Source organism: Eleutherodactylus coqui, chromosome 5 (genome assembly GCF_035609145.1).
Source record: "Eleutherodactylus coqui strain aEleCoq1 chromosome 5, aEleCoq1.hap1, whole genome shotgun sequence".
In the NCBI taxonomy this organism is placed as follows: domain Eukaryota; kingdom Metazoa; phylum Chordata; class Amphibia; order Anura; family Eleutherodactylidae; genus Eleutherodactylus; species Eleutherodactylus coqui.
Window position 1 is genome coordinate 274,241,773 of NC_089841.1, and position 26,690 is coordinate 274,268,462.

The 26,690-nt window shown below is 49.2% G+C and overlaps 2 protein-coding genes across 3 annotated transcripts in view; one reads left to right on the forward strand and one right to left on the reverse strand.

Moving 5' to 3' along the window:
• Positions 1-3: 3 nt before the first annotated feature.
• POLR2E (RNA polymerase II, I and III subunit E) lies at positions 4-20,178 on the forward strand. Its single transcript, XM_066604754.1, has 7 exons — positions 4-143; positions 5,732-5,906; positions 5,983-6,098; positions 6,198-6,278; positions 8,810-8,868; positions 15,299-15,377; positions 19,890-20,178. The coding sequence occupies exons 1-7, from the start codon at positions 87-89 to the stop codon at positions 19,953-19,955; spliced, it is 633 nt and encodes a 210-aa protein (XP_066460851.1). The 5' UTR covers positions 4-86; the 3' UTR covers positions 19,956-20,178.
• Positions 20,012-26,690, reverse strand: part of ARHGAP45 (Rho GTPase activating protein 45) — a 92,760-nt gene continuing 86,081 nt past the window's right edge. For both annotated transcript variants that reach the window (XM_066604749.1, XM_066604747.1), the window contains one exon: positions 20,012-20,768. In XM_066604749.1, coding sequence (XP_066460846.1) covers positions 20,434-20,768 — 335 coding nt within the window. In that variant the 3' untranslated portion in view covers positions 20,012-20,433. The remainder of the gene's footprint in view (positions 20,769-26,690) is intronic.

Here is a 26,690-nt window from a genome sequence, read left to right on the forward strand (position 1 = left end):
GGGCCTTCACGGCGGACAGGCAGCGGCGGGGCACCTAGATCAGCAGTGGCCTCGTGAGGGAGAGCAGCCCGGTCCCGGGAGCCAACATGGATGACGAGGAGGAGACGTACCGGCTGTGGAAGATACGGAAGACCATAATGCAGGTGAGGAGCCCCGCGGGGAGGCCGTAGGGACCGGCGGGGTGCGGTGTGCGGGTGTGCCGGCCCTCGTGCTCGGACTCCTGTCGGACGGATCGCTGCAGGTTGTTGGTTTTTTAAATTTTGTAACAAAGTAACTGATTAGTTTCTGTCTAATGTGCGGGTGCTTCCACTGGTAACCATGGATACGGGCCGATGCCCACGCCGATGCCCGCCGTTGGCCCGCAGCTAATGGCCACCTGCACACGGGCGATTATCCGCGGGATTTCCGCCACTGAAAGCCTGCATAGCAGTGCATTACAATACGCAATCCTATGCAGACGGCCGCGGTTTGGCCTATTTCTGTGTGGGGCTCGCAGACCCCCGCACAGAAACGTCACTCACCCGGCTGCCGGCTCCGGTCTGCGCATGCGCCTGCTGCCCACAGCCGGCACATGAAAGAGCCAGGGCCGCCGGGCACGGGTGAGTATGCGCTCCTCCCTGCAGGCGCTGGGGTCGGGTCCCGTCTGCAGGCGGCCAATAGCTCAGTGTTCCGTAGCGTGAGGAATACGCGCTGCCAGCTTCCATTAGTCAATGTATCGTGTGAATCCCCGCCGGCCGCGTCATCCCGCTCTGTGCTGCGCACGCACTGCGGCCCGCTCTGTGCTGCGCAGGCACTGCGGCCCGCTCTGTGCTGCGCAGGCACTGCGGCCCGCTCTGTGCTGCGCAGGCACTGCGGCCCGCTCTGTGCTGCGCAGGCACTGCGGCCCGCTCTGTGCTGCGCAGGCACTGCGGCCCGCTCTGTGCTGCGCAGGCACTGCGGCCCGCTCTGTGCTGCGCAGGCACTGCGGCCCGCTCTGTGCTGCGCAGGCACTGCGGCCCGCTCTGTGCTGCGCAGGCACTGCGGCCCGCACTGTGCTGCGCAGGCACTGCGGCCCGCACTGTGCTGCGCAGGCACTGCGGCCCGCACTGTGCTGCGCAGGCACTGCGGCCCGCCTGGCGAGACACGTACAGCAGATCCAGGGGGTGAGTATGGGGGGCTTTGGGGGGCGAACACCGCTGCGATATTCCGCTGGCGGAGTCCATCACGGCCGCGGGCATGAGGCCTAATAGCGGCACGTCTCATTTTCCAGTTATTTAACCCCTTAGTGACCAGGCATTTCTTACCTGCCGCAGTATGAGGGGAGTTTTCACTGATACTATTTAATGTACTGAAAAACTATTAAAGGGGTTGTCCCGCGGCAGCAAGTGGGGTTATACACTTCTGTATGGCTTACTGCGATATTAAACTTACGGAGTGTTTTTTTTTTTTTTTTTTTTTCTGTATTCCTTTTATTTTTTTTCAAAGATAATTTTTTATAATAATTTCCGCTGCTGTCTTCTGCGCACAATGACTCTTTTATATTTCCGTCCATCGTTGTGGCTCGTTCCTCGTGGGACGTCCTGCAGTTTCCATTTTGGAATACATACGCCTTTTTTTTTCGCTTTTTGTTGCATTTTTTTCTTGGAGACAGAAGGACCAAAAAAACGCATTTCTGGCGCTCTTTATTTGTTTTTTTCGGCCAACGTCCCCCCTGCGGGGTAAATAATGCGCTACTTGGATAGATCGGACTTTTATGGACACAAACCAAACATGTTCCGTATAAAACAACCTTTTAACCCCAAAAAATCTGCTCTGCGGTCGGGGGTCGTCTTATACGCCCGCTATACAAAAAAACACAGTACTCGCCTCCCGCAGCGTTCTGCGGCACTGCTGCAGGCTGTTGCTCCCTCCTCAAGCCCCGCATCCAGAAAGCAATGCTCTGTCGGGGACGAGGAGGAAGCAAAAGCCTGCAGCAGCACCGCAGAACGCCGGGGGAGGGGAGTACTGTGTTTTGTTTTTTTTTACACTGTATACCAGGCGTATAAGGCGACAGTTGGGGGGGGGGTCGTCTTATACGCCAGAATATACAGTATTTTTGTTTTCTGATTTTGATTCTGTTATTTAGTCTCACCAACGACCTGTAAACACCGATCACTAATTACATCTTACTGCTGGATGAGCCGCAGTGTTTCCACCACGTGGAGACATCCCCTATATGTTACATAAACCCACCCTTATAGTGTCCAGTCAGCGCGGCGTGTAACAGTGACTGCGGAATAGTTGGGCAGTCACCCTTGGTTGATGGCGATCTGACTGGATACATTGTATCGACAGATTCCCAGAAGATACGATACAACGGCGATTGGCTGACATTATTACATGGCAGGAAAAAAGGACCTCATATCTGCGTTCAGCACTGCAGTCACTGAGAGCCGCCGGCTGCTTACCGGTTACAGACATCGTGTTGCGCAGTGATCTGATTCGCTGTAAGCGCCCGCTGCGATTTTACGGGATGTCTTTCACTTCTCATTCGTCATTAAGTTTCTGCTTGCAGACATATTGTTCCATGTAAACGGGCAGTATCACTCAAGGGCTGCCTGCCCAATATGAATGGAGGCGGACGGGACAGACCGATCCCCGGGCCGTTCACTGAGCGATGGTCGTCCAGAAGGATTATTGCTGGGCCGACCCGTTGGGCATCTGCAGCCGGCAGCGTCCCGTACAAAAGTACCCTTAGGTGTGATGATCTATTTGTTTGCGTCGTCCTCAGAAGAGACAATAATGGTAGACTGAACATTTGTATCCCCCCGAAAAGATGGGGAGACCACCGGCCGTGGAGAGTGGAGCTGCGTGCGTCAGTCTGCTCTAGTTGTGGCCTTTATTAGCCCCCTGGATGAAGCCTTAGGGCCCTCTTACACGGAGTGATACTTCTTCGCCCGAACAAACAATGTCACAGTTTGGGCGAATGGGTTTAAATACAAACAAATGTTTTTTTGGGGGGGGTGTTATACAGGATCCGTGTTTCAGCCAAAGGATTAGCAAACGAGCCAATAAGGATCGTCATGCCTGCCAGAAAAGAATAATAGGCGACTGAATCATCCTTCATCGTTTGCCATGTTTACACTGAAGATTATTGTTCAAATATATCATTAGATTGGGCAAATTTCAACGCTAATCGTTCCGTGTAAAAGGGCCTTTAGAAGTCCTCAATGGGGGGGGGGGGGGGGGGGCTGCGCCCGCAGTACCACGCCAGGCCACTGCACCATGTACAGAGCCATCTGCTGCTTGCTCCATAAACCGTGACAGCAGTCAGGCTAACAGCTCATCAGCTGGAGGCCCAGGCAGTAGAGCGCCACCCATCGGCCATTGCTGACCCGTCCTGTGGAGAGCTTCGCATTTTTTTAGGAGCTGGAACCCCTTTTTATGGCCACATGTGGAATCGGGCTCTAGCAGTAGCGGCGTCCATGTGTACCTGTCCGTGTCTGTTCGTCTGTACTGCGGCTGTCGGACATGCTTCATACAGAGGTACATTTTTTTTAGCTCCTGCTTTTCCCCCGGAATCCGCAGCCTGTCTGTGATGTTCTTTGCGGACGGACCGCGGGTCAGATGGCTTCCATGCAGACACTGCAGGAAGATAAAGCATGCTCCAAATCCGCTCCTGTGCACGAAGAGGCGCTTTTGCATAGCATGCTATGGGCGGTATTAGCTGCGAAATCCGGAGGCGGTCGCCAGATCCAGATTCTGCAATTCAAATCCAGCCATGTGCATGCGCCCTGAGGCCGGGCTCACACGGCCGGTCTGATTGCACATGCAGGAGGCTCCCAGCGGATTACGGCTGTGAGCCCGGCCAGTGACCCGGCCCGTTTGGACACAGTGATTCTCACTCCAAAAGATGGAGCCCAAGATGAGCGATCACATTGTGCTGCCAGCGGAGGATGCAGAAGACAAGCAGGATTTTTCCCGCTTGTCTTCTGCATCCAGCTGTTTTCTGCATGGAACGCCCAACTGTTATACAGCGGAGCGCTCTAAGCGGGGGATGAAGAACACAGCTGGACCGCTCTGCTCTTCATACCCCGCCTGTCATCAGGGAGCGGGATGAGACAATAGTATCAGCTGTATCCGCTGTGAATCCCTGATGAGGCTCGTTAGCACGCTGACAGATCCCCGACGACTTAATGAAAACCGCAGGATATCGGTGCGGTCACACAGCGAGTATCGCTCAGAACATGGCTTGTGACCGAATTTTGAATGACAGTCGTTGTGTAGATGGGCCTAACCCACCCTGCCGATGACCGCGGGGGCTGCAGACAGACAGCCGCACTACAGATGTTCTTCTTGACTTCGCATATGGCCTGCGGGTCGGACTCTGACATCTATGAAGGCCTTCAGCGTGGATTCCGCAGTAACATAGAGCATGCTGGGATTTTTCTTTCTCTTGCAGAAAATGCAATTTCTATCCGCGAATGTGAAGGAAAATTCGAAAATGCATTCCTTTCAATGCCCACATTTTACATGGCGATCGCAGGATCCACAATTCACATCCAGCCATGTGAGCCATGTCCATCAGGCACTAAGGCCTCGTGTCCACGGGGAAAATCAGGCCCGCTACGGATTCCACATGGAGAACCTGCAGCGGGTCCCTCCTGCCCCGCGGACATGAGCGCTGAAAATAGGAATTTAAAAGAATTTGCCCATCCAGAGCGGGCGGGAAAGTCTTGTCTTCCTCACGGCCGGATCTTCTTTTTCGGCCGGCGGATGAACTCGTCACGCCGGCGGCACGTCGCCGACGGGCCGCGCGCATGCGCCGGGCACATCCGCCGAGCCGAAGCAAGAAAGATCCGGCCGTGAGGAAGAGAAGACCTTCCCGGTCCGCTGCGGGTGAGTTAATTCTTTTAAATTCCTATTTTAGGTCTCCCGTGGATCCAGACGGCTTCCATAGGCTTCAATAGAAGCCCGCGGGAGACCCGCACGAAAATGGAGCATGGTCCAGATTTTTTCATGCTCCATTTTTTTAAAAATCCCTTTTATTGACCATCCGCGGGTATTTATCTACCCCGCGGGTGGTCAATGCATCCCTATGGGGTGCGGATCCGCGGGCAGCAGAAGAGTTAAAGTCCGCTGTGGATTTTAATTCTTCTTTTGCCCGTGGACATGAGGCCTAATAGTTCAGGCTGCTACCCTGTCGGCGCTCGGGGATACCGTCTAGGAGCAGGAAGAGGGAATTCCCTGGCCAAAGGGGTCCGTCTTATAACAGAACCAAACGGACCCGCCGACTAGAATGGGGTCCCCTCAGTTTCTGTCCAGTCGCCCTGCTTTTTACTGCATGCAGCACTTTTTCTTCCGGTATTTCGTACCAGACCTGCGATGGAACGTCCGAACGGGGGGGATCCAGCGCAAATGTGAAGGCTGCCTAAAAAGGATTTATGAGATCTCAGCCTGTTCTGTGGCGTGCAGCTCTAATACCGACCCCTTCATGCGGAGCGGAGATCACGCCGCTGGTTTTGTACAAGCGCTTCCTAATAAATAGTGGCGTCACGAAGCGCTCAGGCAGACCGTTAGTTATCGCCCTCAAAGCTTTCTGTCAGGTTTTTATGACCTAATTATGCCAAAACCCGATAATGATTGGGAAAAGAGGAAATGACAGGAAGGTGGAGCCCACCACGATTCGGTATTTGGGGCTGCGGGATGGGATCTTACGATAGACCTACCAGCTGAGATGCTCACATGTAGACCCTTCATTCTTTCTCCTTAGTTGTGCCATGACCGCGGATACCTCGTGACGCAAGATGAATTGGACCAAACATTGGATGAGTTCAAGGCACAGTTTGGTGACAAGCCCAGTGAGGGCCGACCGCGGCGCACTGATCTCACGGTGTTAGTGGCTCACAATGACGACCCCACCGATCAGATGTTTGTGTTTTTCCCCGGTGAGTGCTGGCAGTGGGTGGAATCAATGACCCTCGGGGAAAGTATTTTGGTAACTCAACTCCCATGAATTTTCAGAGGAGCCAAAGGTTGGAATAAAGACCATCAAAACGTACTGCCAGAGGATGCAGGAAGAAAACATCACCCGGGCCATCATCGTGGTGCAGCAAGGGATGACGCCGTCCGCTAAGCAGGTAGGGGGGATACCTAAAGATAGGACCTGGGGGGGTATAAACATCGGCTGCACTCGTTAGTATCGCTGTTTGACCGCTGTTGATGATTTTCTCATCTAGTCACTGGTGGACATGGCTCCCAAGTACATCCTCGAGCAGTTTTTGCAGCAGGAGCTTCTGATAAACATCACAGAACACGAGGTAAGTCGGCAGCGACCGGGAAGGACTTCCATCTGTAGTCATGAGGGAGATGAAACATGAACCATCCATCCCCTTCCTTCTATCGCTGCTTCAGTCGTCGGCTGCAGCTAGTCCCAACATTTGGCAAATTGGTGTAGGATGTCTAAACTTGGGTGTTTAAAGACCTTCAGTAGTCGGGGAGGGGGGGGGGGGGGCTGTTAGCAGGCGCTTGGGGGATTTTATTTAACTGCTCACTTCAGAATGTGGAAAAGTAGCAAATATTGTCAAACTCTGCTTTTTGCACTAAAATTTGCTCAATTTTTTAAAAAATTGGTGTGGTCACAGCCGCTATGACAAACGTTGGTATAACTTATAGTGTAAATCTACACCTCCTCACAGCAGGCGTAAATGGTAATGTTTGGCCCACGATCTGTTAAAGATTCCCTCCGAGGCACAAACCTCTCAATACATGTTGGCTTCTCTGATGGTTTATGTTTGGAGTATGAAATGTGTCTCTCCTGTTATACCAGCCTAATACAACTATATAATGAACTGTTCACAGAAGCAAAAAATCACAGAGGTGAGGAAAAAGGAAAAAAAACACATATTCACTGAAAAAGCCAAAAATACAATACCTGAAGGTCTGCAAAGCAGACACGGTCGCCATAGGCACGATCGCCGTAAGGCAGGCGCGATCGCCGTAAGGCAGGCGCGATCGCCGTAAGGCAGGCGCGATCGCCGTAGGGCAGGCGCGATCGCCGTAGGGCAGGCGCGATCGCCGTAAGGCAGGCGCGATCGCCGTAGGGCAGGCGCGATCGCCGTAGGGCAGGCGCGATCGCCGTAGGGCAGGCGCGATCGCCGTAGGGCAGGCGCGATCGCCGTAGGGCAGGCGCGATCGCCGTAGGGCAGGCGCGATCGCCGTAGGGCAGGCGCGATCGCCGTAGGGCAGGCGCGATGGCCGTAAGCCCTGGAGATATGCAGTCAGCCAGACAGTAATGTGGAGGAGCAGCTTGTTCCTGGCAGGAGGAGCAGCTTGTTCCTGGCAGGCTAATATGCAGTCACCCACTCAACCCAGCCCAGATTGGGGAGGAGTGACTGCATATACAAATAGCCTGCACATGTGAACGATACCAAAGATGTCAGCCATAGATAGGTGGTGACCCACCATACAGGATATCAACCCTGGCTGATATAACAGCGGCTGCTCCTCCACACATTATTGTCTGGCTGACTACATATCTTCAGGGCTTAAGGCCATTGCGCCTGCCCTACGGCGATTGTGCCTGTCTTATGGTGACCGTGTCTGCTTTGCAGACCTTCAGGTATTGTATTTTGGGCTTTTTCAGTTCACAGAAGCAATGAAAACTAACGCCAAAAATGGGGGCTGGGCTTTCATGAAATGATTAACCCTTTCCAAACCACTGTCTGACGTCTGAAGACATTCTAATTGATGGCTTTACAGCTCCGATGTCGGAAGACGTCCGGCAGGGTATTCTTAGTGTATATTACCGGCCCCTCTGTTGTCGGGGGCCTCTCCAGCATGTCCCATACCGCAGTACAAGCTCTAGCCAGCAGATGGGGAAAGAGAACCCCCCCCCCCCCCCCCCTAGAAAACCCTGAGTCCAAAATTGGATTGCAAAGGGTTAAATGCTGTATGTATGAATCCACCACTAGGGGGAGCCCACCCCATATAGAATCATACAGCTGTTGTCCCTGTTATGGCTGCCGGTGTCACAGATCCGCCGTACTACTGTAGCATCCAGTATACTTCTTGGGTCGATGAGCCTTGATGTGTATGTCCAGTAGACGAGCTTATCTACATGACAGCCAGGTATTCACATAGTTTTGCATTAGCCGCTGCTTTCCGGGCCGTTGAACATATAATATGCCTAGTGTGGCCGGGTAGAATATGCCTAGTGTGGCCGGGTAGAATATGCCTAGTGTGGCCGGGTAGAATATGCCTAGTGTGGCCGGGTAGAATATGCCTAGTGTGGCCGGGTAGAATATGCCTAGTGTGGCCGGGTAGAATATGCCTAGTGTGGCCGGGTAGAATATGCCTAGTGTGGCCGGGTAGAATATGCCTAGTGTGGCCGGGTAGAATATGCCTAGTGTGGCCGGGTAGAATATGCCTAGTGTGGCCGGGTAGAATATGCCTAGTGTGGCCGGGTAGAATCTGCCTAGTGGGGCCGGGTAGAATCTGCCTAGTGGGGCCGGGTAGAATCTGCCTAGTGGGGCCGGGTAGAATCTGCCTAGTGGGGCCGGGTAGAATCTGCCTAGTGGGGCCGGGTAGAATCTGCCTAGTGGGGCCGGGTAGAATCTGCCTAGTGGGGCCGGGTAGAATCTGCCTAGTGGGGCCGGGTAGAATCTGCCTAGTGGGGCCGGGTAGAATCTGCCTAGTGGGGCCGGGTAGAATCTGCCTAGTGGGGCCGGGTAGAATCTGCCTAGTGGGGCCGGGTAGAATCTGCCTAGTGGGGCCGGGTAGAATATGCCTAGTGTGGCCGGGTATGCTTTGTGTCATTGTCATGTCTGCCATCCTTTTCTCCCTTTTTCAGCTGGTTCCAGAACATGTGGTCATGACGAAGGATGAAGTCACAGAGCTGTTGGCACGATAGTATCCTTTCTTGATTGTATCGAGTGACCTTTCACTATAACCATACTTTAGGGGGCTTTATCACTTCAAGGGGGTCTGAAGTCCAGAATATTGACCCAGTGCAGTGAAACCTCTCAGTTATTGTACATAAATCTCTGGGATATCAGTGTTACGACGTCTCCAACACATACAGATACAATGACTTGGGTTGGGCAGGAAAGCAAATGTCAGCTGCTGCAGTGGTGTCAGAAAACCTGCTTCCCTCAGGGGTTTCTTCAAATTAGAAAACGGATGGTAGTCGGAGGGCACCTCAAAGCCTAGGTGATTAACACCAGGGAGCATACAAGGCAGCTGTAAAGGGATCTGGATAGTTGGGGCAGATGAGGTGTAACACTGATACATGTGCGGTTCTGCACACGGGCAGGAAATACAGGTCACCATTACACACTACATGGGAAACCAGTGGGGAACACCGACATGGAGAAGGACTGGGGGATTGTAGGTAACTGTAAGCTTAACTGGAGCAACCAGTGTCAGGCAGCTGCTGCCAAGTCAAATAGGATCATGCGGTGCATCAGAGGAGGTCTATGGGTGCATGATGAGAACATTGTTCTTCCTCTTTACAAGTCACTGGTCAGACCACAAATGGGATATTGTGGACAGTTTTGGTGACCGGTACTCAAGAAGGACATATCAGGGCTTGAGCGGGTACAAAGGGGACAACTAAAGTAATAAACGGAATGTGCGGACTACAATACCCAGAGAGGCTATCAAAATTGGGGTTATTTAGTTTAGCAAAAATACGTCTGAGGGGCGACCTAATACCTATGTATAGATATATCAGGGGTCAGTACAGAGATCTCTCCCATCATCTATTATACCCAGGACTGTAACAAGGGGGCGCTCTAATAACTATGTATAATATATCAGGGGTCAGTACAGAGATCTCTCCCATCATCTATTATACCAGGACTGTAACAAGGGGGCGCTCTAATAACTATGTATAATATATCAAGGGTCAGTACAGAGATCTCTGCCATCATCTATTATACCCAGGACTGTAACAAGGGGTGCTCTAATAACTATGTATAATATATCAGGGGTCAGTACAGAGATCTCTGCCATCATCTATTATACCCAGGACTGTAACAAGGGGGCGCTCTAATAACTATGTATAATATATCAGGGGTCAGTACAGAGATCTCTCCCATCATCTATTATACCCAGGACTGTAACAAGGGGGCACTCTAATAACTAAGCATAATATATCAGGGGTCAGTACAGAGATCTCTCTCATCATCTATTATACCCAGGACTGTAACAAGGGGGCGCTCTAATAACTATGTATAATATATCAGGGGGCAGTACAGAGATCTCTCCCATCATCTGTTATACCCAGGACTGTAACAAGGGGGCGCTCTAATAACTAAGCATAATATATCAGGGGTCAGTACAGAGATCTCTCTCATCATCTATTATACCCAGGACTGTAACAAGGGGGCGCTCTAATAACTATGTATAATATATCAGGGGGCAGTACAGAGATCTCTCCCATCATCTATTATACCCAGGACTGTAACAAGGGGGCGCTCTAATAACTATGTATAGATATATCAGGGGTCAGTACAGAGATCTCTCCCATCACCTATTATACCCAGGACTGTAACAAGAGGGCGCTCTAATAACTATGTATAGATATATCAGTGGACAGTACAGAGATCTCTGCCATCATCTATTATACCCAGGACTGTAACAAGGGGACTCTAATAACTATGTATAGATATATCAGCGGTCAGTACAGAGATCTCTCCCATCATCTATTATACCCAGGACTGTAACAAGGGAGCGCTCTAATAACTATGTATAGATATATCAGGGGTCAGTACAGAGATCTCTCCCATCATCTATTATGCCCAGGACTGTAACAAGGGGGTGCTCTAATAACTATGTATAATATATCAGGGGTCAGTACAGAGATCTCTCCATCATCTATTATACCCAGGACTGTAACAAGGCAGCACGCTAATACCTATGTATAATATATCAGGGGTCAGTACAGAGATCTCTCCCATCTATTATACCCAGGACTGTAACAAGGGGGCGCTCTAATAACTATGTATAGATATATCAGGGGTCAGTACAGAGATCTCTCCCATCATCTGTTATACCCAGGACTGTAACAAGGGGGCGCTCTAAAACCTATGTATAGATATATCAGGGGTCAGTACAGAGATCTCTCCAATCATCTGTTATACCCAGGACTGTAACAAGGGGGCGCTCTAATAACTATGTATAGATATATCAGGGGGGTCTATACAGAGATCTCTCCATAAACTATTTATGCCCAGGACTGTGATGTAGAGCGCCCCCTTGTTACATCTAGAGGAAAGGAGGTTTCTACACCACATAGAAGGGGTTCTTTACAGTAAGAGCAGTGAGACTATGGAACTCTCTCCTGAGGACGTGGTGATGGTGAACTCGATAAGAGGGGCCTGTACGCCTTTCTTAAGCGATACAATATTACATGTTATATCGCTGATTACTCAGATGGGTCGGTGATTTGGGGATTATTCCGATTGCCAGATTAGAGTTGGGAAGGAATTTTTTTTTTCCCCTTGAATGGGGAAAATTGTCTTCTACCTCATTGGGTTTTTATTAATTGTTTTCAGCCTTCTATTCTCTGCTCAGTCCGTTGTGTGGAATGAGGCCTCGTGTAACAACATGACACCTCGTGTAACAACATGACACCTCGTGTAACAACATGACACCTCGTGTAACAACATGACACCTCGTGTAACAACATGACACCTCGTGTAACAACATGACACCTCGTGTAACAACATGACACCTCGTGTAACAACATGACACCTCGTGTAACAACATGACACCTCGTGTAACAACATGACACCTCGTGTAACAACATGACACCTCGTGTAACAACATGACACCTCGTGTAACAACATGACACCTCGTGTAACAACATGACACCTCGTGTAACAACATGACACCTCGTGTAACAACATGACACCTCGTGTAACAACATGACACCTCGTGTAACAACATGACACCTCGTGTAACAACATGACACCTCGTGTAACAACATGACACCTCGTGTAACAACATGACACCTCGTGTAACAACATGACACCTCGTGTAACAACATGACACCTCGTGTAACAACATGACACCTCGTGTAACAACATGACACCTCGTGTAACAACATGACACCTCGTGTAACAACATGACACCTCGTGTAACAACATGACACCTCGTGTAACAACATGACACCTCGTGTAACAACATGACACCTCGTGTAACAACATGACACCTCGTGTAACAACATGACACCTCGTGTAACAACATGACACCTCGTGTAACAACATGACACCTCGTGTAACAACATGACACCTCGTGTAACAACATGACACCTCGTGTAACAACATGACACCTCGTGTAACAACATGACACCTCGTGTAACAACATGACACCTCGTGTAACAACATGACACCTCGTGTAACAACATGACACCTCGTGTAACAACATGACACCTCGTGTAACAACATGACACCTCGTGTAACAACATGACACCTCGTGTAACAACATGACACCTCGTGTAACAACATGACACCTCGTGTAACAACATGACACCTCGTGTAACAACATGACACCTCGTGTAACAACATGACACCTCGTGTAACAACATGACACCTCGTGTAACAACATGACACCTCGTGTAACAACATGACACCTCGTGTAACAACATGACACCTCGTGTAACAACATGACACCTCGTGTAACAACATGACACCTCGTGTAACAACATGACACCTCGTGTAACAACATGACACCTCGTGTAACAACATGACACCTCGTGTAACAACATGACACCTCGTGTAACAACATGACACCTCGTGTAACAACATGACACCTCGTGTAACAACATGACACCTCGTGTAACAACATGACACCTCGTGTAACAACATGACACCTCGTGTAACAACATGACACCTCGTGTAACAACATGACACCTCGTGTAACAACATGACACCTCGTGTAACAACATGACACCTCGTGTAACAACATGACACCTCGTGTAACAACATGACACCTCGTGTAACAACATGACACCTCGTGTAACAACATGACACCTCGTGTAACAACATGACACCTCGTGTAACAACATGACACCTCGTGTAACAACATGACACCTCGTGTAACAACATGACACCTCGTGTAACAACATGACACCTCGTGTAACAACATGACACCTCGTGTAACAACATGACACCTCGTGTAACAACATGACACCTCGTGTAACAACATGACACCTCGTGTAACAACATGACACCTCGTGTAACAACATGACACCTCGTGTAACAACATGACACCTCGTGTAACAACATGACACCTCGTGTAACAACATGACACCTCGTGTAACAACATGACACCTCGTGTAACAACATGACACCTCGTGTAACAACATGACACCTCGTGTAACAACATGACACCTCGTGTAACAACATGACACCTCGTGTAACAACATGACACCTCGTGTAACAACATGACACCTCGTGTAACAACATGACACCTCGTGTAACAACATGACACCTCGTGTAACAACATGACACCTCGTGTAACAACATGACACCTCGTGTAACAACATGACACCTCGTGTAACAACATGACACCTCGTGTAACAACATGACACCTCGTGTAACAACATGACACCTCGTGTAACAACATGACACCTCGTGTAACAACATGACACCTCGTGTAACAACATGACACCTCGTGTAACAACATGACACCTCGTGTAACAACATGACACCTCGTGTAACAACATGACACCTCGTGTAACAACATGACACCTCGTGTAACAACATGACACCTCGTGTAACAACATGACACCTCGTGTAACAACATGACACCTCGTGTAACAACATGACACCTCGTGTAACAACATGACACCTCGTGTAACAACATGACACCTCGTGTAACAACATGACACCTCGTGTAACAACATGACACCTCGTGTAACAACATGACACCTCGTGTAACAACATGACACCTCGTGTAACAACATGACACCTCGTGTAACAACATGACACCTCGTGTAACAACATGACACCTCGTGTAACAACATGACACCTCGTGTAACAACATGACACCTCGTGTAACAACATGACACCTCGTGTAACAACATGACACCTCGTGTAACAACATGACACCTCGTGTAACAACATGACACCTCGTGTAACAACATGACACCTCGTGTAACAACATGACACCTCGTGTAACAACATGACACCTCGTGTAACAACATGACACCTCGTGTAACAACATGACACCTCGTGTAACAACATGACACCTTGCTCCACCTTCAGTGCCTCCTTCAGTTTATCCCTAAGTGTTGTGTAACGCGCAGCTGTGTAGCAGACCCCTTGGGAAGCGGGGTTCCAACTTGATCCCAGTAGACAGATGTTGATTCTGCACCCCGGACCCCCTTGGGCTTGGGGCCCCACCGCTGCCAGCTTTGTTTCCCTCCTCCTCAGTCTGCTGCCTGCATGGTGGGAGGGTGCAGCTATACGCTCTTCTTACTCAGTATATTTCTGTGATTGAATGGTAGATACAAATCTACGTCTCGTCCGTCATCAGGCGACGCAGGAAACTCCAACACCTCTGATCTGTGGAGAAACATTTCAGGACCGACTTGGCGGACGGCTTCTTCATGTCTAGATGATTACGACCCCCACAGAGCTTCACTTATCATCTTGGTAGAGATTCGCCGGTCTTCCAGAATCCTGTCATGGCGGCGCCTATGATTTCGGGGACGGCTCCCGCTGGAGGTCTTCCTAGTTGGTGTTAAGCAGCATAACTTTTCACTGTGGGGTGTGAAGGCGCTCGTTGCCTGCTGTTCGCTCCGTGCCACATGACAGATCATCGCTGCTGACTATGTTGTCTTCCAGAGCCAAGATGGCGCGCTCAAACGATATAACTTTAATTGGTGTGAAAAGAAAATGAAGATCGAAGAGCCCCGAACTCCTCAGCACCCCCTTATATTGGGTGGTCAGCAGACCAACATTGGGGCACACTGATTAACTATTTAACGTCAGGTTCTGGCACAAAAATGTTTATTTTGCGCAAATGTGTAACTGCAAAAATGCTCAACTTTTCTCCTTTCTGCGCCAGCCCTGACACTTTTTAAAAAAAAAAGTTACACCAACTTCTGTCAGAATGGTGTGAGACCCCCCCCCCCCCCCCCCCGGACCAACAGATTAACGTCTAATTAACGCCATAAATTGGCAGAAATTGTACCAGAGATGTACGCCTGGTCGGACGTGGCACACAGTGCTATCTAGGAGCGCGGAGCTGCCGGGGATGCGCTGCATGTATGGATCCCCTCCCCCACTGTGTGGCTTCTCTTTCTGTAATGCCCTTAACATTTATTCAGTAAACTCCGAGAATCCCAGCTCCCCCGGATACAGGCCGGAGATCCCGTTGCAAGATACTTTGGGCTAAAAAGAGGGCAGGTAAGGAACACAGAAGTCTTGTATCTTGTCGTAATGTGAATGAACGCCCAGCATCCAATGATCTCATCAGTCACCATAACACAACGGCTCCTGGCCGTGAGCGGGTCCTGATGGCTGTAGGTCTGACCAATCTGCTGGGCACTCATGTAGAGTCCGAGGTGCCATAATGTCATTAGGGAGCCCTGATACTAAAATGAGCAAGATGGCCCGAGCTGCAGCTCCTCAGGTGAGTGCGGAGAAGACGGCTCATAATGCCTGGAAGGATGTGAAGCCCTCGGTGTAACAGACGGGACTCGCCGCCGTTGTTCTGTCATTCTTCATTTGCTTCCTCAATGCAAAATTAACCCCTTAGTGATGATGCCGGTTTGCACCTTAATGGCCATCTATCCTTTTTCAGTAATTTTTCATCGTCTCATTCAAAGGTTTTTGTTTTTTTTCCGTTGCCGCCGCCGTACGCCGGCTGGTATTTTTTCCGAGTTCTGTTTTTATTGGCATCCTTTTTGTTTGGATTTCATTGGCCTAAATCCTGTGACCTCGTTATTCTCCGGTCGGCGCGGCTCCGCTGACGGCAAGTTTATTCAGTTGTTTTTGCGGTTTGTTATTTTTGTACAGAAAAATGTTTTTTGCTTTTGTGTTGCCGCAGTGCAGGATCCATGACGGGTGTATGCTTCCATCCCCGGAGCTCCATGGGGCGCGGTGGTTTTTGCAGGATGAACTCTAGTCTTTATCTATTCAGATTAATGTTGAATGCCATGTTTAATATTTAATGGCCTTCACCGTGCGCTATAAATATGTTAAATGAATGATGCAGGCCGCTACGATTATGTCAATACCAGTTTTTTTTTTTTTATTTTATCTTAAAAAGCTTTTAAAAACTTTTTTACTTTCTTTTTTTCTTTTTATTTTTTTTAAATCACTGCATTCAAAGACCCCTAACATTTTATTTCTTTTTTGGTGGGATGAGTTGTACTTTGATCTATGTGACGTTTTGATCACCTTCTATTCTGTTTTTATAAGAAGATGTAGGCAAAATTAACTGTTTTCGCCACTTTTTATTTTTGTCCCCCTAGGGGACTTCAATACCTGCATTTTTTTTTAATCTTTCTTCTAGCACACCGCTATACTTTAGTATAGTAGTGTATTACAGAGCTTATGACGCTCAGTCAGAGGCTGAGCCTTATGGGTCACCTTAGCTGGCAGACCTGAGGCCATATTCAAGCCGCCGGGTTGCACTGAACGTTGTAGTTAAAGGGTTAAACAACGGGGGTTGGAGGTTTCGCTCATCCCTGCTGTTTGAGAAGGTGCCAGGCTGTTATCCAACAGCTGAGCACCCGCTCTCCCTGGCACGAGAGACCCATGCCAGGCTACTGATGCAGCCGGTGTAAGAAAGGGTGTAGGGGCGGTCTTCAAGGGGTTAAGGAACAATGTTCCTGTTGTATATTTGTTGTGCTACTTCTGACGGGAGGCTGTTTTATCGGGGTCAGCAAAGCGGGTGCATCATACAACGTGTTCTGTATCGGAGTATAGATAAGGGACAACCCCCCCACCCCCATCCAGCAAGAGATTGCTCTGATTGGCTAATCAAGCGCCAATCACAGCCAGCGCTGGATGCACCAATCAGAGCGATCTCTTGCTGGAGGCGTGGTCTTGAAACCCCGTTACCAGCATGAAATGCTCTGCGGGTACAAACAAGCGCCTCGAAGCCCGCAGGGACGGCAGACCGCGCCTATTGTGTGAGCATTTTATTTGTTTTTTTTCCGGTTCCTTGGCTGCGTTATCAGATGTGCTCAATACGCTTGTATAACGCAGCCAGCGCTGCAGAAATCACAGTAAACGCAGTGATGAAAACCGCTGCATTTACTGCTAACGCCTGTGTGAGGAAGGTCTTACCTGCATGTACCCGGCGGAGGCGGAGCCAGCCGGAGATCTCTTCCGACTGTCCAGCTCATTCATTGGGAACAGACAGTCGTTTACACTGAACGAGAAGTTGCTGATTAGTAACTTTGTTTCTGTCACCTTAGTGTTCTTCCGGCCGCTCTGCTGTGCACAGCTCTAGGATGCGTCCTAGCATGTAGTTACTGGCTTTAGCCAGCAGATGTCGCATGTGCACAGCTCTAGGATGCGTCCCAGCATGTAGTTACTGGCTTTAGCCAGCAGATGTCGCATGTGCACAGCTCTAGGATGCGTCCTAGCATGTAGTTACTGGCTTTAGCCAGCAGATGTCGCATGTGCACAGCTCTAGGATGCGTCCCAGCATGTAGTTACTGGCTTTAGCCAGCAGATGTCGCATGTGCACAGCTCTAGGATGCGTCCCAGCATGTAGTTACTGGCTTTAGCCAGCAGATGTCGCCATTTTATGGCAGAAACAGCACGTCCCGTAGAAAACCCCGAATCCTAAAATGGACTGGAAAGGGTTAACCCAAAGTGCTGCGAGTTCAGCGTATCATTCCTCACAGCTAATTACTATGTTCCACCATTGTACAGGGAGATTATGGGGCGTTGCATCGTGCTGGATTTATGCTGCAACTGCTAGGATCTCCTATGGAAGTTACACTTCTTAAACCCCTTAAGGACCATTCTTTTTTTCTCTCCGCTTCTCCTTTCCCCCCCACTTGATTATCCCTCAACGCCGCTGTGAGGGCTTGTTTTTTCTGGGATCTCACATTTCTAAATGGTACCATATAATGTACTGAAAACCTTTAAAACATTCAAATGGAGTGAAATCAGAAAAAAAAAATCTGGCCATTGTTGAAAGGTGATTCACCATGAACGCATTGCAGCAAAACCCCTTTTTCGCCCCGGGTCATTACGATTATGGCGATGCTACATTTTTATATAGTCTTTTAGCTTTGTGCCGCCATCTGCCAGCCATAACGTTTTGTTTATCTTCTCTATCATCGTAGTGGTGGGGGTCTCGTATTTCGTGAGACATCCTGTTGTTTCTATTGGTACCGTTTGGGAGTTCACGCCACTTTAATCTTTTTATTAAATCTTTTCTTGGAGCCGGGCTGTCCAAAAAAAAAAGCGCAATTCCTGTTTATTTTTTTCTGGCCGAAGTCTACAATGCGGGATAACGAATGTGTTCCTTCGATAGATTGGACTTTTACAAACGCTGCGCTGCCAATTTTTAAATTTTTTTTTTTGCATTATAAATTTGGGGAAAATGTTTGTTTTTTTTCTTTAAATACCTACTTTAATTTTCAAGTAACCGGTTTAAACTTTTTTTTTATAGTTCCCAGACAGGACTCGAACGTTTGATCGTTCATAATATAATGTATTACCATAGTATCACGTCATACCGCAATCTGACGGAAGGCCCCAGGCTGCCATGACAACTGAACGGCACCCACCAAACAGAGAGCTAACGGCTGCGACCAGCGTTCATGCTGATTGTGGGGGTCAGCCAGGATCCTCCATACAAACCCTGTATGTAAACTTGCTGTGTGCCCTTTAACCCCTTGAGTGGCACACTCGGAAATTTTCCGGGACGAGCTCCACTGCCCATAGTGATATACCCCGGAAGATTTCCGGGCTATGTATCATTATGGGAGCTGCAGAGCACAATGCCACAAGCTGTGACAGTGTGCTCTGCCTGCACAGACCCACAGAGAACAAAGCAAGGGCTTTGAAAAACCAGCAGAAGATATTGCCGATATGCCGGCAACCTCCTGCTTTGTTTACAGGTTGCCATAGAGACCATCGGCTTGTCAGAAGCAAGCCGATGGTCTCTGTGGCAGGGAGAGCTGGTTGTTAGCTGTCAGAGGACAGCCAGGCACCAGCTCTTACAGCAGAGATCAGAGAAAACCTCCGATCTCTGCTGTTAACCCTTTACATGCTGCAGTCTGTGACTGCAGCATGTAAAGGGCTGTCACTGCAGCATGTAAAGGGCTGTCACCATCGGACCCCCGGAATGTGATCAGGGGTCCTGATGGGTCCCTGTGGAAGTCCCCTAAAGGGACAAAAAAAAATAAATTTTTTTTAAATAAATTAAAAAATTATAAAAAAAATAATAAAAACACTTGTCTCCCTTTACTTTGTAAAAAAAAATCAAAAATACAATCACACATGTGGTATCCGTGTGCGTCGTAATGACCCAGAGAAGGAAGTTAATGCATTATTTAACCCCTTAATGACATGGCCACTTTTTTTCTTTTTTCCCCATTTTTTTTCCCCTCCCCCCTGTTTAAAAAATCACAACTTGTCCCGCAAAAAACGAGCCCTTATATGGCCATGTCAATGGAAAAATGAAAAAGTTATGGCTCTTGAGACGCAACTGCAAAATTAGTTGAAATTCAATGATTAGACCATTTTAAAAAACCTGCCCTGGTGGGCACGACAGGGTGGTAGGAAACCCGCCACTCAAGGGGTTAAGGGGTTTGTGCCATGATCGAATGCTGCACCCAGTCCACAGCATGGAGGGTAACTTTCTATCACGGAGCGCCCCCTTCTGGCTGCAGCGTCCCCCGCAGCACTACCCGCATGTGTAACCGTATTCATCTCATTGCCTTGCAGGTGGTAAAGATCATCCGTCCCAGCGAGACGGCCGGCCGCTACATCACGTATCGCTTGGTGCAGTGAAGGGTCACAACTGGGGGACATAGAAGGACAAGTGACGACGCAGCCAGACTGCCAAGAACATTCTGCATTTTTTTTTAATGATTAAAGCTACAAACGTCCCGATTAGGTATATTTAGTTTCCTTGGCATTTCTTGTGACGCAGGAGCCGATACTTAGCTTTTATAAAGTGATTTCTTTTTTGCCCTGTACCATAAGTAAATAAATGCATTTTGATAAAACTTTCCTTTTTAAGGAGAATGGTGATTTATTGTAAGCAGTCTCCCCACTATAAAGGCCCGTCCTGACCCGCGAGGTCAGGAGCCGCCCGCTCCCTTGTACCATTGCAGTGAGCAGACAGGCGCATTCCTGCATTTTCCGTACATACAAAAGTTGAAAGCTGCTACTTTTAAGATTGGCTTTGGCATCTCCACCCGGAGGGGAGGAAGATTTCCTTCACAAGGCACTTTGGATAGAAAATTCCATAGGAGGTTTCCGTCACTTATACAAACTGTGGGCAGCGATCCATTGAAGAGCTCAGTGCGATCCGGCCTTGTAGCACGGGGATGACGGGAAGAGCACGGTGACAGTGAAGGGGAGTCCTCAGGAGCCGGGTGTTCAGGAGTACATTGTTAGACTGGTTCGTGTTACTTTCAGCCAGATTGGCTTCATTATTGTCCTCCTCGGACTCAGATTGCGCATCTGCTCCAATGTAAGGGATGTCATCACTGGCCTGCTGTGGAAATGGAGCATGTGGGCCTGTGCTTTCCCACGCACTGGGGATGTCTTCACCTCCATCCGACTCGGATTCTGAATCTACAGATGATCCAACTGATGCTGAAAGTAATGAAAGAACTGTTAAAACTGCCGTACAACTCAGTATGTTGTGTATACACAGTATATACTGTGTGAGCGATATGTCTATGGACAAGTACAGAACATGTCTGTACAGCTAGGCACACGTTGGGCGTAACTTGCATCAAACACTACATGGACACAACGTATTGACACATCCTCATCTGTGAAGCAGGACAGAAATGAGGCATGCCATGAGTGGGCTATTCCCCCATGTTTGCAAAATTGCATAGACAGCATGTGGCCTCCAAGTACTGTAGTGTTGCTGGAGACTGAACAGAACAACTTGCGAGTGGAATTGCATCTCCACTGCTCAGGCTTTCTCTAGGCTCCTCTGTCTGTGCTACATGCGGTGTGTGGACGCATCATGGCAGGGGTCTCCTCCCTGCTTCCAGGTAACCGTGTAGATAGGCACTCTGGACAAGCACTGCGTTGGCTGCTCCACTGCTAGCGGAAGCTATAGAATTGCCTTTTGGAAAATGTATGAACCCTTTCTGTAGATTAACATGAAACCTCACAATGTAGATGGGAATGTTTGGCCGATATGTCACATCAGTGTGCAGAGAATGCCGTAATTAATAAAACATTACAATTGTACTTGACCCAATAACACTTGCTATCCAGATTATTCACCCCCCCCCCCTCCAGTACGAGTTAGATTTGTCAAATTTACAAACTTTCTGCTGTTTGCCAAAGAAAACCAACTTTAAGTTATTCAATACAACTGTCCTAAGGCCTCATACCCAGGGCCATGTCTGACTCCAGCAGCGGAGTCCGTCAAGGTTCACCCCAAAGACCCCCTACTGACCTCTCCGGATCCACCACATGAGTCCTGTCTGAACCGCCAGCGAGCATGTGCGGTACAGTGCCTGACGCGCCAGCAGTGGGTGATGATACATGCCCTGTGCTCACAGTGGAAGTATCACGTGACCGATGGCTTCCATTGACTACAATGGAAGCCAGCCACGCATTTTTCTGCGGCAATTAGAGCCTGCCGCGATTTCTGTAACGCTGGAGAATCCCGCAGTGTGAAGATTGAGCTATTAGGTTCAATGGAACCGAAAGGCTGCGGGGTAATGCGTCTGTGGGCATTATCACTAAGGGCTCATGCCCACGGACGTGACGGGCTCTGCAAGCGGAATACTGCAGTTGGGTCCGTCATGGCCCCCCCCAAAGACCCCATACTTCCGGATCCGCTGCATCGCTCCCGCATGACACTACCAGCACGCATGCGCAGTACAGTGCATGACGCGGACGGCGGGCCGTGTATTCACGCTGTCCTACAGTGACGTTATCCGTGTATATTCCCGCGGCACATAGGACATGCCGTGGGTAATTCCGCAGCGTGTACATGGGTTCAATAAAAGCTGCAGTGAAACGCTGCGGCGGAAATCCTGCTGTGGGCATCAGCCCTAAATGAGGAGAATTGTCTTCTACCTCATTGGGGTTTTTGCCTTCCTTTTGGATCAACAGGCTGCAATGGACGGACATGCTATGTAATGGACCTTTTACACGGGATGAGTGTCGTTCGGATTCCTGCGCTCCGGCGGATTCTGTCGTCCTGTGTAAATGCATGCAGTGAATGGCGGTCGGTGTAAACGCTATTGGTCAATTCTAAAAGGCGGTCTGCTATTCCGGCAGCCATGTTTGTTCCTCTTGTGTAACAGCTGAAGGCCAAGCATCGCCATCTAGAAGGACCAGAAGGCCTCGGTCAGACCAGTGGTTTTAGCGCAGCTTTACGGCACTACAGATCGTGTGAGCCGGTGATTTACAGCAGTCAAGTCTTGCGCTCAATAAACGATGAAGTTGCCCATTCACGCGATCAGAGGAGCGTATTTTCCAGCTCCCATAGGAGTCTATGGGAACTCCTGCGCAGCGCACCAAGGATAGGGCAGGTCCATCTTTTCTCGCAGCACGGACCTTCGATGCCAGTTTTGTAGTCGCCTGCACTCTCTTGGTTAGGGGCGAGTATTTTGCGCGTCTAAAGTTCCTTCATGCCAACGCTTCTATAGGAAACTATTGTTGCTAATAGACGCAATGTTTTCACGCGCCTATAATGCGCTAAAACCGCGCTGGTGTGAATGAGGCCCACGGCGGCTCACAGCCAGCACTCCTGTCTTCAGACAACTGCCAAGCTGCAGGTACAACCCAGCAATTAGCATTTGTGGTTTCCTGATAATTGCCAGGCGGCACCTACAGATGCGGGCGGAGCCTAGTGATTAGTGCTTAGGCTGTTATTACATGAGTGTTTACGATGCTCGTGTAATAAAACGAAGGCCCCGGTCACACGGGCGCTGCTGGTTGGCCAATGGTTTCCTATAGAACCGTTCAGATGAATTAATTTTAGACACACCAAATCCTCGAACCAATCAAAGATGAGACATGTGACTGCAAAGCTCGCATCTAAGATCCGTGGGGCGAGAAGAGACGACCTGGCCCGCCTTGGGTGCGTGCGTTCCATAGACTCCTACGAGAACCGGATAACGCGAACCTCAGAACGATGAACGGGCTGCTTCACATAGCTGGAATCCACCTGGTCACGTGACCTTTAGTGCCGTATAGCCATAATGAGCGAGGCCCAAGGCTGCCTTCACCCCGGCGTATATAGCTGCATATATACAAGCAGCCTAGCCATTAGACAGGAACATGTAAGTGCTAATGGCTGCTGATCGCGCTCATGTAATGCAGCCTTAGGCCTTCTTCACACAAGCGCCTACGCCAGGCAAACATTGCAACTGTCCGTGGCATCGCATTCACTCAGATCAGCACGAAAGAAACAACTGTACAAATGGTTCAGCGGCGACTGATTTTATACACGATAGGTTTTTTTTGACCTATCTTTTGCCAAGATGCACTGGAGGCTCCCATAGACTTCTATGGGAGCTGAGAAACAAACGAAGGGGGCGGAGTTTAGCAGCGTTCAACACTGGGAAAGGCTTACAGGTGTCTCTACTTAAACATCAGCAGTCATTTCGAGGATTTCTGCCGACTGAAGGATTTCCTCACTGCGGTGTATATATTCGCTAATACGCCGCAGCCGCCGTGTGAATGGGCAAGAAAACACAAATTAAGATAAGGACTCAATGGCGGCTGTTTTCACACATTTTCAAAAACCTACGGTTGTGTGAAGGAGGCCTTGTGGCGGCTTCACGCAGGCGTATGCAGTTTACACGCCTCGGGAGTAGCGTCCAGCACATCTACCAGCGGCTCCCGGTTCTCTTTTTGCGGGAGAAAATAATAAGGTGCAAATTACTAAATTGGGTGATATTCTTTACCATTCTGTCCATCCTGACGGCACACATGGAGGTGGCCCCTCTTGAGCTCATTGGGACAGGAGAGTTCTTAAGGCCCTCTCCCTCCACCATTCTCCAGTGTTTCTCCCTGTCCCAATGGACACAAGAGGGAGTCCTCCATGCCGGAGGATGGATGCAGAAGATGACTCCCCAGAGACCAGGATCCGGTGCCCGCTCAGGAGAGTGGGGGCGGTGGGGAGATCGCAGGACCCTCGGCAAATGACTAAGCATCCCTGCTCTTGGGTCCGGCGGCTGGCTTAGGAGGATGACTCCATGCGCAATGATGTCAGACACGCTCCAACGGCGGCGCGCCAGATTTTAATCCCTGAGAGCTTTTTGTGTGGGATTCAAGCTCTGCATCACCTACCGCCGTGGGCAGCGTGGATGGCGACGGGGAATTTGCCAATTGTAGGTAGTCCACTTGGACAAAGCAAAAAAATGATTGACACGTATGTTGGTGTAATGACTTCTCAATGACTTCTTCTTGAGCCAGTACAGATCCCTCTTTTTCAAGAGCGAGGAAGGGGTTCGAAATGTATTGCTAATGGGAGCGATTGTACCGGTCCCTGGGAGGGAGCCGGGTTGTGGTTATTCTTCTTCTGTCTGTTTGGTGCCTTTACAGCCATACTTAATTTGAAGGCCCTTAACGAATATATCAGAGTTTTTCGTTTTAAAATGGAAACAATTAGATCAACAATCCCTCTAATTGGTCGATGTGTACAGTGGACCTGAAGGGCGCCTGCTATCACATACCCATTCATGCTGCGTATCAGACATATCTTAGACTGGCAGTAAGGACTCCTGCACACGGGCAGAAATTCCGCAGCCGTTAGATAATGCGATCCTAGGCAGACAGCCGTGATTTCACTGCATGAAAACTCGCACGGTAAACAAATCTTGGCACGTCCTATTTCTGTGTAAGCCCTGCAGAGGCCCGCACAGAAACGTCACCGCTGATGCATCGGCTCTGGTCTGTGCATGTGCCGGGTGGGTGGCAGCAGAGCAGGGAGACGCCGGGAGCGGGTGAGCCGCAGTGGTCACTGCAGGGGCACGGCTCACATCCCGCTGTAGGATCCGACCCGGCCGTCTGCAGGAGGCCCAAGAATGGATATTTTATTTCCAATCCATTTGTTTGCCTTTTGGTATCTCCTCAGCTCCAGTGAGGGATTTAAGCTCTATGGAGTTTCACCGGGAGCAAACGCTTAAACTCCCTTCGCATTTAGGTTGCCTTATCAATTACGAAACATACAGCCTAAATCCGGATACTCGGAAAGTCTTTCTGGGGTTCTTCTAGACTCCTCAAGGAATATTCATTTTTACCAGAATCTAAAATGGAAGATATTATCCTCTCAACTGATAAATTTAAAAAGAAGAACCGGGTCTCTATAGGAGAGGCCATGAGGATCCTCGGGCAAATGGCAGCCTGTTTGCCAACAGTTCCATGGACTCAGTTCCTTTGTAGACCCTTCTAGTTGGGATAAAGAACAATCTTCCATACATAAGAAATTTAAACTATCATCCTCAGTAAAAAAATCCCTAAATTGGTGGTTGTCGCCTGCTAATCTTAGGAAAGGAGTCCAGCGGTCCTTGTCCCCGTGCATATTGGTAAACACCGATGCTAGTGAATCAGGCTGCGGAGCTCAGATAGCAGGTAGAGTTCTACAGGGCTCTTGGTCATCATATGTTAGCTCTCAGTCCTCGAATTACAGAGGGCTTGGATCAGTCTGGGAGACTTTAAATCAGGCCGGGGATTTAATGCGAGGGGATACATGTAAAGATACTATCGGACAATATGACAACTGTATCTTTCATTTGTCATCGGGGCGGCACCAGGCATCCACATCTGCAACAATTGTCGAGAAGGATATTCTCTTGGGCAGAAAGCAACATAACATCCTTGTCCACTGTACACCTAAGAGGGTCACTGAACCATGCGGCAGACTAGAGCCAGGAAGCACTAGATCCTGGGGAATGGGCCCTGAATACAGAAGTGGTCCATCTTCTCACGCCCTGATGGGGTCAACCCAAAGTAGATCTTTTTGCAAGAAGGACAAATTCAAAATGCCAAATATTCTTCTCACTCAACCCCACAGACAGTCCTGTGGCTCTGGCCACACTATCCCAGGAGTGGGATATGGAGCTGACATATGCTTTTCCTGCTCTTCCCTTGATTTCCCGATCTCTTCGGCAAATACAGAGCTACAGTTATTTTCATTGCTCCAGCATGGCCACAGAGGCCCTGGTTTCTGCTACTAACCTCAATGGTGATACAGACCCCAACAACGCTGCCCCTCAGGGAGGATCTTCTGTCACAAGGTCCGTTTTTTTGCCAGGAGATTCGTTGGATGAAGCTAACGGCCTGGCTACTGAGCGGCAAAGATTAAGGAACCAAGGGCCATCACAGAAGGTATAAATACACTCAAGTCAGAAGAGCATTACCTCCAATATGTATTCCAGGATATGGAAAAAATGTTGCCACTGGTATGGGTCAGATAGTCCAGATCTAAATAGTCCTGACTATACGATGATTCTAGATTTTTTACAAGAAGGTCTTGATAAGGGTCTTAGCCGTAGAACCCTGCGAGTGCAGGTAGCGGCTCTCAGTTCCCTT